This window comes from Phycodurus eques, chromosome 10 (genome assembly GCF_024500275.1).
Source record: "Phycodurus eques isolate BA_2022a chromosome 10, UOR_Pequ_1.1, whole genome shotgun sequence".
Taxonomy (NCBI): domain Eukaryota; kingdom Metazoa; phylum Chordata; class Actinopteri; order Syngnathiformes; family Syngnathidae; genus Phycodurus; species Phycodurus eques.
In genome coordinates, this window is record NC_084534.1 from 24,047,397 (window position 1) to 24,062,866 (window position 15,470).

Genomic DNA, 15,470 nt, shown 5'->3' on the forward strand with positions numbered 1-15,470 from the left:
GTGTTAAAAGGAACCATGATCTGCACTATTCCCCCGAGAATGCCTTGATGGCCTTTACATTTCATTTTACCTTGCACAGATTCAAGACACTGTGTGCCAGATGTAGCAAAGCAGCCCCAGAACATAACATCCTCCACGGTTTACAGTAGGTACAGTTGTTGTTTTCTCAGCGTGCTTCGTATCGGCGTCAAATCTATACATTGATATACTTTATTTTTAACAATTCCCAACAATCCCTTAAAAATATCACTCGAAAACATTTAAACAATTTGAATATCGACTGCTATGAATGTGCAGTGTCACAGGTTTAATCTGAATCTGATCCTGATTGCACCTTTTCGCTAATCCAATGTAACACTCAGTTTAGGTTGTCATTTATTGTTCACTGCAGGCTCTTATAACAATTTGCTCACAAAGTACCCGGGTGAAGCTTCATCTCAAAGGCTGGGTTAACGCTGAATGGCTCAGTTGACACAATTCAGATTTTTCTTCTTTTTTTTTGCTCTATAGTGATACAGTTGAAATATGCGTCAAGGCGGCGCAAATCGAAAAAACAAAAAAAACATGAAATTGGATGTCTTCAAATCGGAATCAAGCCTCTTCATAATTGTGGATAAAAACCTGATATGTATATATCAGGTTTTTATATATAAGTGGTCAATATAAGTTCAATAAGGTCAATATAAGGTCAATATAAGTGCAGCATAAACGCACAGATCAGCTATGCTGCACCTTTTCAATGCCAGCTTGAAGTCATCGGCATACGCCGATTGGCGACATACTATATACACACACGTCTGCCTGAGCCACGCAAATACACACACTGGAAATATCCACTGTATATCTAAACTTCAGCAAAAGCATAGAAAATGAAATATGATCTCAATATGTTGCACAGACAAAAGAATTGCTGACGGCGGCCAGGGAAGTAATGAAGACGTGACCCTCATTTAAAACAAACAACGGGAAGAGTCACCCCAGTCCAGCTATACGCGTCACACCCTTTAATATCTGTATTATTTACTGGATGCATTATTGTTTATTTCTATGTTGACGCTTGCGGAGTTATGTGCAACTCGGGCGTCTGTGCATGCTGGTTGTTTCATGTGTTCCATCAGTCATATCGGATATGTGCCACTTGATATGTACGTGGAAATAGACAGGAAAAAAATGGATATAGTCAATAAATCAGATTAAATTGGATCTGCAGTGGAAATCCAAGTTATGAGGATTGTCAATTGTTGCTGTTCACACGCTCATTTCACAGATGAGAAATGAGGGATTTTGCGGCCCTTTCTGCAATGTTTACTGTTGCCGAGGAAGCTTATCTTGAATCTTGCCCATACGGCGAGGCACACACACTGACACTCACTCTCAGGCCCCTTGAACTCACAATAGCTCGAGCTGAGATTCTCGGATTACACTGGAAAAGCACACATGGGCATTGTTAAGTTTGCAATTCCCTCCGTGAACATGGCTGGCTTTGTACCGGCGTGAAGGGGAACACTGTCGGTTCTGGAGAGAGAGCGAGAGAAAGAGAGCGGCGAGGGCAAACACAAGCCCATGTGTCTATGCATCGCGCCGTCCCCTGGAGGCTGGCAGGGGAAATAAGATCTCCCTTTTTCAGGGGCATCTTCGACCCTGAAAGCCGCCGCTGTGGTTCCTCCACTACGAGGCGGAAATCTAATCTCACTTGTAAGGCAATCACTGAGGGAAGGTCCCAGCAATTTGTTGTAAGCACCCCCCTTGTATATCAATGTTTTGACAGATTTCCTGACAACATAATTATTTGCCAGGGATCCAGCCAAGACTTTAATTGTAACACCCATAATTGTACGTTAAGCTGCGGGAATGTCGGGACAAAGCGCCGGCTGCTCGGGTTATAAATATTACAGTACGAATAGTCGCTTTCATCTGGGCCGCGTTGCGCGGTCACTGCGGCTCCGTAATCCGGCTATGAAAGAGGATCTCTCCGGAGCTCCGCGAGGGCACCTCTCTCAAATCAATTCATTACACCGCAATATTCGGCGGGCGACGGCGCAGCTCGCATGGATCAATTCATTACGCAGAACGCTGCGGTTCAAGAGGCGTCGGCCGACCGCAGTTTGAAGCGGCGAGATCGGCTTTCGGGATGTTGGGAAAGACGGCGCAGTGCGGCCAACACGAGAAAAAAAATCAGGGAACACTTAGCGTTTGAGCTCCGTCCTTGCAGATTCACTGTGCCGAGGCTCATGACTTTTGTATAAAGGCGTTGCATCCATCTCTGCTCAAGTCATCCGCACTCGCAGATAATGCATTTCTTTTCTCATGAAGCTTTAATCACTTGGAGGTGTCATGTGAGCATGAAAACAGGGTGAGAGTGAGGATGGTCAAACAACGTTGGTGTAAGGGATACGCGTCTCGGGTCGTGTCGGTATGCTTAAGCGAGGCGCACACACACACACACACACTGATAAATCAGGCCGAAAGCAAGTATTTTCCTCCCATTCCGATTAAGAAAAAAGAGTGAACGTACATACATTACATTATAGTACTTTGAAAGAATCAGGTCCAATTTGAGCCAGATTCCTTTCCGATCAAAGTCAGCAAAAGCCCGATTATCCGACGTCTCTTAAATATTATCCTGAGCAATTAATCTGCCTTCAATTGCGGCTTCCTGCTATCACCTAATACAAAAAATAAATAAATAGAAAGATTTTCTCGTCAACCAAAGTATACTTAAGTATTATGTACACAGGTCAAAAATCACACCTAACTGAATCCAGATTCCCACTTCCGATTAAAGTCACCAATAGCCTGACTATCGGATGTCTCTAAAAGATTATCCTGAGCGACTAGCCTGTGGCTGTGTTAAGTTTGATTTGTTTTCCTCCCCGATCTGCTAGGAAAATGGTCAGGGGTGACGATCACCAACAACGTTAAATGTTCAATATTTACAATCGCAAATCCTTGCCCGTGAGGTGACGTTAAATGGAATGATAGCCAGTTCGTAAGCGACCCATTGTAGCGTGGATTCGGCTGTTGCAGCATGTTCTGCACTGCGAGGACATGAAATCCGATCAATGTGTTGTCTCTGTTGAGCGGAAAACAATTACTTGAATAATCCAATTTAGCACCAAAAGAGCAGCGTGACGAAACGCATCCTCAGAGACTTACACAGAGGTCACAAAAACAAGCGGACCAGCGTAATTATGCTGGGATGCCGACTCATTGCTGCGGAGCAGATTGCACATCCTCGTGTGTGCCCGGGATTGGCCTGAACTCCTCGAAGCGCTGGTGCCTGTTAGCATAGCAGTCAGAATGATTACACGGTTTGGTGGAGCTGCTGCTATAAATCAAGTACGACACTAAATTGTACCAAGGGGTGTAACTGTAACCTAAAAATCACAGTTTAGTACCTCGGTTTGAAGCTCACGATCCGGCTCATGTTCCGAGAACAGATTTCTGGACTTTTTAAATGCAATAATAAAATACTAATGATATATAACGGCTTAATTCTTTTACTTTTTAGGTTTTTAAGTTGAACATCAAGTTTTTGAACAAAGTCATATGAATGCTAAATAATGCCATAATGCCAAATAGCCACGATGACCACGAGACAGAAGCTGAGCAGCACTGTATTTGTTTACATAGCGGGACTAAAGCACAAGGCAATTACACTGGTTGTCCCTTACTTCATATGCTCCACATGGGAACCCGTACAAATCTGTACTATACCCAACATTCCTTACTGAAAAATCCAAAAGTAGCATTTAAATCGGCCTGACATATTTACATGTACGTAACTTTGCTTTTTCTTTACCAAAGTTTGTGGTTGTATGTGATGCGGCACCCAGCACATTCGCCAATCCCGGTGAACACACACATACACGAATACACACACAAACATATTGGGGGGGGGGGGGGGGGGGGGGGGATGTGTTGTAATTACAGGGCAGGAACACAATCATCACGGGTGCAGGTGGGTGGTTTGTCGCGATGGGCGGGATGCGTGCGGGTTACACGCCGTCATGCTGTTTCCAGCCAGCGAGGCCTCACGGCGAGTTAAACAACCACCGCCTCCCGCCACGGCGTAGATAGGATAGGACGCACAGTATAGCTCACTGGTTACATTGACGTTTTGAGACGTCCGATCAATGTGGGCTTCCAGTCGGGAAGGGAAAATGAAGGCCATTTGAAAAAGTAGCGTCTTTGTCCGCATGGATGGGGGGGAGACGAGCACAGACATTATTTCGACTTAAGTCAGGAGAATGTGCTACCTGCCTGGGTTAGTACAATAGCTTTAAAGGATTTAGAGTACAAAGAATTTTTTTCTTTTTTGCACTGATAGTATAGTAATAATGGTACATGCTGCTTCCTTTCATACAGATGGCGCGGGTTTGATTCCTGGTCAGTGCCCCAAACCCAGCGACTGTGGAAATGTGCAACATAGAGAGGCCATATAAAACCTTTTTTTTTTTTTTTTCCCAGTTTTACCCCTCCCACACTTTAAACACATTGTAAACATATCTGAAAAAAAAATAGAATTGCAAAAGTATAGAAAATATTGTACGTCCTCTGGTGTCTGTGTATATGCATGTGCCTTTAAGTGTCTGGGAATGAGGTGTGGCCGACAGCAGCTCCTGTCTCAGTGTGATCATTGTGTTCATGTGTTTCACTGTTCTAATGGCATCAATAAATTGCTGAAAAGCGCACTGGCGAATGTGGCTCACGTTTCCCACTTTATAAAAACCGATAAAAATGATTGCTTCAAAAATCAAAGAAAATGCGATATAGCAGGGTTTCACTATTATTATGTTCCCTTACTTGTATTATCTGTCTTTGCTGGGTCAATGTCTTGATGTCTCAAATGTGTTCTCTGTCAATTGACTGTCTGTTGTCGTACTAGAGCGGCTCCAACTACCGGAGACAAATTCCTTGTGTGTTTTCTGGACATACTTGGCAAATAAAGATGATTCTGATAGATGATGCGTGTGTGAGGTCCATTTTGAACACCCACTGGAGTCACCCAATCAGGTTGACCGAAAATAAAATTCAAACCTATTTCAGATCTCCATATTGGCACATGAAGCAAAACAGTTGGGAGAATAAAGATTCTGCGGTAAAGATAAAAATGTTGGTGCCGTGTCATTAAACCAAATGGTGCGAAGCCACTTTCCACCAAACGGTTCAGTTCAGTTGGCCACAGTTTGGAAGGTTAAAACGCTGATCTGGCTCGTGTTTGCAGCAGTCTGTGGTGTGTGGGCCAGAGATAGTGGCGTCAGCTATGTAAACAGCAAGATACAGTAACAAAAAAAAAACAAAAAAAAAGCACAACAATGGACAAGACAACAAAAATTAGACGCACTTTCTGTAAATGTTCCCATGCCCATCCCATTGTCACGGAATTGACCATTTTCTGACGACAAATCATCAGACTGGAGCGTGTGTCTAGTTTCACCCCTTTGGGTACCTTAAAACTCATGTTGATAACCCAATGGATGGGTGGCAAAATGCTAAGGCAGGGTTCAGTTATTGTAATAAACTTCACAAATATTGATCATGATCAAACGAAGTACAGGGGGTCCTTGGTTTAAGACGGAATTCGTGACGTAGCCCACTTGTTGGAACGCACGGTTGTCTATCAGTAACCTACACTAACACAGTAGTAAGGTCTTATTTTATTTTTTTGTAAGAAGAAGAAGCCAAACTGGGAAGTGTAGCAGGCCATGTCCATTTTTACATTGGTAGCTGCAATTTCAGGAAATTAACACTACACTAATACAGATGAAATGAACAGTACATAACGAAAAGCGGAGTGTAAATGAGCATTTAGACTGTTACGATTTCTAGAAGAAGTCTAAAACTACTCGACAGTAAAGAAAGAGCAAAGAAAGACATACCTCGACACACCGTCCCGTTCTGCACCGCCTCGTTGCCAGCCTTGCACATGCATCGTCCAATGGGTACCATCCATTCTCCATCACCGTTGCAGTACAGCTTAATCGGCACGTCCACCTCCTCCGCGTTGGGGATGCAGACCCCTCGGGCCGCCACCAGCGAGGTGCTCTCAGCCCCGGAGAGGGTTTCCTGGAACAGCGCCCCGTTGGTGATGATGCGAGCGCACTTCCGGTAGAAGACACGGACGGCAATGAGGGACATGCAGCCACCGTAGTCCTGGAAGGCCAGGTAGAAGCCGTTTCTCGACACGGGGCCGAAGCTGCGGACCTCGGTGTTGATTTTCATCACCCTGCCGCCGAGGTCCACCTGGGAGAAGCTCTCGTCGGCCGCTATGGTGTCCACCTTGACCCAGGGGTTCTCCATCCAGGCCGGCGAGGTCCTGGTGGCCGTGTCAGCGTCCGACTCGTAATAGTAGAGGTTGAACGTCTCTTTGCAGGAGCCGGGAACATTGGGGATGCTGCTGCAGTCCCTAACGGAGAACTTCATCTCCACGTGAATCCTCTGCGCGCCGCGCCGCCGGATGTACTTAGTGCGCACCCAGTTGTTCTGGTTGTTGTCAAAAACGTTGCACACCTGGTAGGTCCGAATGGTATTCATGTTTTCGTCGTAACCGCTCACCTCCTCCCACTGTTGGAGAGACATAAAGGCAACATTAGCTTGTTCTGTCTTGAGTTCTGGCTACCACAGATTGGCTGATGCCCACTCCCTAATCAGTTTCAATAGTTTCATTTCATTCTCAGGGCACTGGATCAATCGCATTGCCTTTTTAGCTTTAAGGCAGCACCACCACCATTTTGAATGGAATATTAACAAGGGAGTTTCCACCCAACAGCTCTTGTTGACAGACAATGGCGTCCCTGCAATACATCTTAACAATTGTCAATTTGCATTCCAAAAGAATTATACCATTTGTGGTTTTGGGGCGTGCATCTAACTTGGACCATAAATAGTCCCGTTTCCACCCCAAACATTCAGGCTCGTGCTGTCTTACCTCTCCTTTTTGCATGAAATGATGAAGCATGCTCAGATGAGAGGCGAAACGTCTTCTAAGACCACCAGATCAGTCGACTCAATGCCCTACGAACAGTTTCAACCGTCTTCGACAGTCTCACTTTTTTATGGTTTTTTATTGATTATGGTAACGGACAGAATATCTGTCAAAAATGCATCTAAAAAGACAATATAAAACTTAAAATGTTCTTTTTATTGAGTGAAATAAGCATTTGATCCCCTACAACGCAGTCATAATTTTGGCTCCCACAGATTAGCTGGTGCACATGTCACAATTCTTCTTCGGAATTCTCAAATTTGTTGGGGATCAAATACCTTTTCTGTAAAAATCCATTGTACATTGCTTTTTTCTGCATTTTTGATAGATGTTGTCCAGTATTATAATCCCGAAACAACCTTAAAAATTATAGACTGTTCATTTCTTTGTAAATGAGCGAACAAACTTAAAGTCAGCAAGGGGATCCAACAATTACGACCCCAACTGTACATAAACACTGCATGTGCAGTCCCACTACAAAGAGATATAAAGGTCGACATGTTTCTCATTATGGTTAAACGGTAATAAACCCCCACCGATGTCTGTTTTCTACCAATAACGCATTTGTTACTGTGCACACTTTGAAAAATGTAATTATCGCCGCGTAATCAGCTTAAGGCGACGTTGTCATTAAATTGATTACGTGGTGCAAAGAAACATCACATCTCTACATGACAGAGAGTCTGCCAAAAGAGGAACAAAATGAAAACCAGCTTTTTTCCCCAGTATGTGCTTTCTGAGCCCAGAGGCTCTGTTGGCACGTTAAGCCCCTTTGCGCGTCTTTGAACCTTGCACCCATTAATGTGATCAAGCTGATAAGGTCATTTTCAACACTGAATATATAAACAAGGAAACAAAAGTAGTGTGCGGACTGCCGCCATTGCTCAATGATTGCAGATAGCTTCTTAGCTTTGCAGGAAGTTTATTACCATTAGCCCGAAATGATATTTTAAATATTTGTGTTGCTTTCATGACATTGCAATAATCGTCTTTATTGTGTATAATACCTTATATATATAATATTTTATTTTTTCATTATTGCCTTTTCATACTGTCCAATATATGTCATACTATTACATCCATCAATCAATCTTTTATACAACTTTTCCTCATTCAAGTTGCAGGTGAGTTGGAGCCTATCCCTGCTGACCTCTGGCAAGAGAAGCGGGATCCACCCTGGACTGGTTGCCAATCAGTCCACATCCATCCTTCCATTTTCTACACTATTTCAAACGTACTCCACTCGATTTCTATTTTAAGATAAACAGCAGGAGGGCATAAAAAAACAATCCATGACAGGTGGCCAATTCATTTACTGAATACGATGTTGAGTTTTTAGCCAAGTAAATCTGCATTGAGGTCACGATCCGTGCCACCACCATCCACAAACATTGGCGGACATGTCTTGAGTATATTTTGAGGCTGATAACACAGTTAAAGATGAAACGCAACCTCCTGCTTCATCTTTTACGGCAGGCGGAGTTAACGGCGTGTACCTTTTTTTTTTTTTTTTACCATGTCCGGAAAGGACTGTGATTTGTTACATCGTGCGGTATAGTTGTCAGACGGAGGTTCATAATTATAGCTCCACCGAGGCTCTTTTTTTCACTTAAGTGTTCACTGAAGCTGCAGCGTGTGTTTGACCCGCCTGCTATTATCCGGGTCAAATTGAAACATTTTTACATAAGACTTATTCTGCTTGGTTTAATACATGAAATCAACATTTACAATGACAAAGGTTTATTTCACAATCGGTGAGAGGGAATGCACTAAATATAAGCAGGCGGGTAGGTTGGTGGGGTGGGGATCAATTTATGTCAGTATCACAATTTTTTTCGTTTGAAATTATTGAATTATTTAAAAGAAGAGGAAATGACTCAGATGAGATGTGCATTTCTGGGGTAATTTTTTTTTTTTGGGGGGGGGGGGGGGGTCATGATATGTATAGACTTCCGATGTCATCATAGCCAACTTTTTCTCAAAGTCTGGTCTCGAAAAGAATCCCCCCCTGTTTTGTAAATTTTAGTTAGTTTTTTTTTTTATTTCTGACAGTTTTGGATAACGTGGTTAATCACGAGACAGAAACAATATTTATTGGGATTTTTCTTTTTTTCATTTCTGACAGGTTTTGATAATTAAATCTGCTCCAGGTCAATTTGAACCAAAAATATTACTGCTGATCTTGAGAAACGGACATAACAGCAGGGTTAACAATGTGATATAAACAATTTTGGTTGGGATTTTCTTCCTTTCCGTTTCTGTCCCTTTTGGATAATCAAACATTGACTCGGGAACATTATTGCTCTTCCTGAGAGACCAACATAACCGGAGGAATAATAATGAGATAAAAACTGTTTATTGGGATTATTTTTTTTCCATTTCTGAGTTTAGGATAATTAAACATACTATAGGGTCAAATTGACCTGGTAACATTTTTGCTGTTCCTTAGAAATGAACATAAAAGCATAAATAATGAGATTAAAAATATATATTAATTGGGATATATATATGTGTGTGTGTGTTTTTTAGTTTGTGACACTTTTGTATTATCAAACATGCCCGGGTCAGACTGACCCAGAACATTCATACTGATCTTGAGTAGCAAACTCATCAAGAGGCTTAAAAAGGAGTTTGTTGGTTTTTTTCATGATAGCGTGCTGATGAAATCATTCCGCGCTCCACCGTCAGCCAGTATTAATGTTTACCATTGCGTTTGCTTTAATTGGAAAAACTATTCTCATACTGTAATTCCTTCCGGAGACGCTGAACTTGAAGTCGCTGCGCTTTTACATCAGAGTCGGTGGTGGGGGAAATGGGTCAGACGTGCCCACGATCAACTTTCATCGTAAAAGTTTTATTTATTATTTAGCGTCCCATCAGTTCTGCAAATTAGAATCCGGGAAGTTGGCTGAAAAAAACAACAACAAACAAACAAACAAACAAAACAAAAAAACGATATTTATTTTTATACACGTTTGAGCCCATGCTTCTTGCCTGACGTGACACTCTGCTCCCTCCGGGCGACCTCTCAACTGACATTGCTGCGTCTTTTGTACCTAAATGGAGCACGTACTATAATGGCTTACTGGCACGGTGAAAAGCTTCTTTTCACTTCAGGCAAATCCCGAGAAACATCAATCACAACCAGAGCAACGCGCAGAATATTCCGCCGGGCGACCGCATGAAGAATTATCGAATTTACCCCTGGAGTCTGGTCTGCATTTCGCCCACCAAAGCGAGACCTCTTTCTCTCGGTCTCTCGCTATTTCTCTGGCTGTTTCTTTCTATGTACAGGCTGCAGATGTCTTCAGGCCCCCTTGGCCGCCGATCAAGGGCATCGACTTTAAACGCCATGCTCTGGAACCACCGAACAGGTCGCAACCTTGACCTCGACATCTCAGCCCGAGGAAAACGAATAGAGGGGGAAAAAAGTGTTTCTAAACCCCAGAGAGCCGCTTTGCATCAGCCGCAGCCGCTCCACTTCACAGCTGATATAATCTCTCAAATTAGAGCCCACTTAGCGAGGACTCTGACACATTTTGACGGCGGCCGGGGAGGGGAAAGTCAGACCCTCTCGTTACAAAAACTGGCATTCCATCAAACGCTTGCCGTCTAATTAGAACGGCTCAACTTCTTTATTCCCATGTCCTAATTAATCACTGTTGAGTGTGATGCTCGGCTTGGCCCGGACCATTTCCAGGGCGAAAACTAAACGAAAGAAAGGGACACATGCAGCTGGGTGATAATACAAATACCGATAAGGACAAACTTGTTTAGCGAGATCTGAAAACTTTAAAGCCTTTGTCTGACAAGGAACATAGTTGGTAACTTGGGTGGTCAACCTCACTTTATTGAAAGCAATACTGTAGAATCAGTATTGCAGTTTTAGTTGTTGTTGTTGTTTTTTTTAAATATGTAAGCAGATATAAGGGCAGGACAGTGGACTGGTGGTTAACATGTTTGCCTCACAGTTCTGATATTTTGGGGGTTCAACTTTTGGAGTGTTTTGCATGAGTTTCCCAAGGAGTCCCAAGGAGAAGCGAACAAACAGCAACTGTGGAGGAGACTGAGGGCAAGAAGAAAACAGGAGGGCCTCAGCAATGCCGAGACTGTGGAGTGCAATCTGAGAAATGTGTTCATTTCTCACAGCATATCCACAAACGTGATGATGACCAAAGAGCAGCCAGTGGTGGTTTACATCACTCATATTAGATAAGCCTGAAAAACTCCAACTGACCAGGTACTAAATATAGTACCTCGTAATAATATCTGGTTCCGCCAGTGGGAAATTTATGAAGGATCCCTGGAAATGTTCAAAAATTACCATAAAATGTATGCTTCAAACCAAAACGGGAGACTTCCTGTGTCTTGTCAGGCATGGCTTCTTGAGACTTTTTGAGGGTCAACCTACAATAGACATCTCTACCAATTTACATGTTTCTAAGTAAAACTGGCTTTGGGGGCTGAATTTTGGAGTAATGTTATTGGAATTTCGTGTTTCAGGTCATCAAGCTTCGCTGCCAAACAAAAATGGCCAACTTCCTGTGTCTTTTTGGGCACGGCCTCTTGAGGCTCTACTCATGACAGACGTGTCAATCAAATTCAATGTTTCTAAGTAAGACTAGCTTCGGGGGCTGAATTGTATAGTTATGTTATTGGAATTTTGTGTTTTAGGGCAATTCATCAAACTTTTTTTGGGGGGGGCGGGGGAGGGGCAGGGGGTCTACTCATGTTTGATGTGTTTAGTAAATTCCATGCTTCTTAGTGAACCTGCCTTCTGGGGGACTGATTTTTTTTTTAATCCTAGAAGATGCACATTTTTACCATGATGAATTTGTTGAGTTTGGCGAACGCCTCCGAATGTTCATTTATTTTGCGCCTCCAAACAGGATACGACAGGATAGAGAAATGTTGGCTTTTTTCGCCTTTTTTTATTTTTTTATTTTTACTCCCAGGCACACATCATCATCGCAGGTCATGAGCAACCATTGACCTTCCCACTTGCTGACGAGCGGCGGGGAAGCCGAGGTCCAATTAAACAAGAGCGGACCATCTGCGGCTCACGGGATGCTCGTAGTGGGACACAAACTAATACACGGACAGGTGGGGGCTACTGGGGAGAAGCAGTGGCGGTCATGCGGGAGGGGGACGGGCTTGGGGTGCAAAAAAAAAAAAAAAAAAAAAAAACCCAAACAAAATGTGTTGTGATGGAGGGCCTCTTTTTGTCCTGTCACAGCCCCTTTGGCCCGCTTTCATCACAGTCAGTGGAGGGAAGCAAATGGGGCATAATAAGAGCCTAACGATCAAGCGCCAAGTGTGAAATTAGAAGAAACGTCTTCATTTTCACAGCTTTTGGCTCAGGAGTGTTGCGAGAGGGTGGTCATGTGTTTTAAGCGGCCGAAGTGGAGGTAACGCCGGTGGTGCACGTCGCCACGCGTTAGTCTGAGCCCTTGAGGTCCTCACATGGGGACAGAAGCAGAAATTGGTTTCTTCTGGGGCAGTGTTTGTTCCACTTTTTAGGAGCTTGTCCCGCCCAAGTATTACTGCAACCGGCTGTTAATTGGTCAGTTTGATATCATATAAGTGATCATGTGTAGTTGGTGTGGAAGCAAGTTTGCTCTAAGATAGTAATCACTTTCCTGTTTTAGTTTTTCCCACGCAAACACACACAAAGAAGAACAAATCAAGATTTTTTTTTTCCAACCAATGTAGACACACTCTATTATATTTTATGTCATGTCTTGATGGTAAATGGCAAATTCTCAAAATGATCATGGCAAGTTCCACTCGCAGGTGAAAAAGCTTGCCAATTTCACATATGTGTCGAGGATAGCTGCTTCCGAGGTGCACTATTGGGCAAATTCCCTAATTGGAGAGTATGAGCCTTAGAATTCACCCAAAATGTCTGCTTCAAAAAACTTTGCGTACCATTTCAAACATAGGCCACATTCACACTTTTTCATGTGTCCTGTTATGATAGACATGTCCACCGAATTTCGGGTAAAACTAATTTAGGGCACTATTTATTTATTTTTGTATTTGTTGGAGACTTGGAATTCTCCCAAAATGTCTGCTCCAAACCAAAATGGCCAACTTCATGTACCATTTAGGACATGGGTCCTTGAAACTTTTTTCCGTGTCCTGATATGGTAAAAATGTCCACCAAATTTCATGTAGATCAGTTAGACTAGTTTCGTGGGGCTATTTTTTCTCACTTCCCAGGATGTTTTACTGAGCGAGCTTTGGGGGTGTTGTGTTCCTATTGTACAATGTATATATTTTTAAAAGGATACGCGTTTTTTTTTTGGGGGGGGGGGGGGGGGGAATGCAAGCTTTCAGGCATGATGAAGCACCCCCAAATGATGATTCAATTGTCAAAAGAATAATTTGTCTCGCTACCACGTGTGGTGTCATGTTACCGAGATACTGTACGTCATCTAAAGTATGTTATGTGCTGCAGACTACAGCGGGCACGTTGCGTTCGTACATCTGCTTCGTAGCGATAAAGGAATCCGGCAGCTGTGCGAACGCACTCCCAACACAATTTATTATGATTTTTTTTTATTTATGTAAAAGTCGGCCAGTTGGTGATTGCATCGTGTTGGCGCCTGCTCTGTGAATTTCAATGAAGCGACGCACCACTCCGAGTGCCACCGATGCTACATCATCACTGACAGACGTAAATCAATTATTCACATCGCTCCATTTTCTGATGCAGTCTTTCCTCGGGGGATGACTCTCTTTGCATCAATAACACACACCTCTAAAGCCGCAGTAAGGAACTATTTGTCTCTGGTTTTCGCTCACAGGCTGTCCGAGTGTCATTTGCGGTCAGTGCAAATAGTTTGTAGTTAACTTGCATTTGTTAAATGAAAGGCAAGACACATTTTTACACAGTTATCTGTGTTTTGCTCCTGCGAGTTGAAGACACTTTAGTCCCAAAGACTTATCGTGAAAAGAGAAAACGGCACGACATGACTCCTTTAACAAACATGTCCCAACAAACTTCCTCTGTATTTTTGTGTTGCGTCTTCCCGAGAGACCCCAAGATTTACGGCGCTACAGTGCATTACGATGTGATTAAAAGCAAACCCGAAGACGCCGTCTCGCCTGGTGGGAGAGCTCGGTCGCGCTTCCACATTAGCTCGCTGCCACTGGGCCGCACGCCCGTCGGTCGCTAAGTGGCCGCCGTTGACAGCTTGACTTAAGCTCATAGAAGGGCGGAGAGTGGGTCACAGGGTCTCCACCCCACTTTAGAAGAACACATTGGCCACTTAAGTCTGGGATGCTTGATTGCGCCTCACAAGAAACGTGTCCTATTCTCAATCTTATGTGTGATCTGCGCAAGCCAGGTAATTTTTTTGCAAAGTTACCAATCTGTGGAGATAGTTGGAGATATTGTTGTGTGTGGTGTGTTATGTCGATCGTCCCGAAGTGACCACATATTTTAGGAGCTGCAAGCGCATTTGTGTCAATTTTCTTTATTATGTGTGGGGTCCTTTTAAATAAAATTGGTTAAGATGTTTAAAAATTAATGTGTGTAACAGACTACATGAAGCAAAAAAAAAAAGAAAAAACATTTTTTTTTTTTGTCCTCTGGATGTCACCCCATATTCACCCAAGCAAAACTGCAAACTTTGTGCATACTTAAAAAACCTAAAATATGCTGTCTGCGCCAGTTAGCCAGCGTGGGTGTCAGCAGCATCCCCACACCGCCCAGGGACAAACTGAGCTTTATGTACATTTTCCACCGGTTGTCAGTGTGTTTGGGGTTAAGTTTGGCTGTCATTTTTGTAGAATTAAAAGGAAGATTCATACGAGAAGAGCTGCGGGCGCCATAATAAAAAAACACAGGAAGGAAAATTCCTACGTGGCTAATTTGACATTTTAATGTATCATAACGCGGGAGTAGAATAACGCCAACCGACAGAACATTTCTGACTTCATTTTCTGCTCATACGTGTTTGCCTTTCCATCGTGCCGCAAAGTATCTGGTGTCACGTCGGGATGAATTTCATGAAGCTCGCGAAGCGCTTGGCTGGGATGTTACCGATCCGCCGGTTGAGCCCCTGGAACCCAGCATATACATGCACGTGGTGTGTTCGTGCGTGAATATGTGGCTGTTTTGCCACCTGTTGCGCTGGGCCTCAGGGTGACGAGCTCCGTGCATCACGCTCACTCTCCCTTTGCTTTAAGTAAAGCAAAATGTTAAAGAACAATAAGGTACTGTGGTGCCTGGAGATACCAGTTCAATAAATTTTTTTGGGTATTTTCCCCATTGAAATGAATCGAAATTCTTTTAATCCATTCCAGCCTGCCCCCCCCAAATTCAAACAAAGTTTTTTTTTTTTTTTTTTTTTTTTTTTTAATGACAACACTGTTTTTTGTTTGTTTGTTTTTTTACAAAAACATACAGTAATAATGACATAATTCAATATAATTAAAAATAATTGAACGGCTTTCGTTACACTGTACATCAATT

At 43.1% G+C, this 15,470-nt stretch overlaps 1 protein-coding gene across 4 annotated transcripts in view; it reads right to left on the bottom strand.

Moving 5' to 3' along the window:
* ephb2b (eph receptor B2b) overlaps positions 1–15,470 on the bottom strand; it is a 134,982-nt gene that overhangs the window by 62,460 nt on the left and 57,052 nt on the right. For all 4 annotated transcript variants that reach the window (XM_061687166.1, XM_061687164.1, XM_061687165.1 and 1 more), the window contains exon 3: positions 5,883–6,567. In XM_061687166.1, coding sequence (XP_061543150.1) covers positions 5,883–6,567 — 685 coding nt within the window. The remainder of the gene's footprint in view (positions 1–5,882; positions 6,568–15,470) is intronic.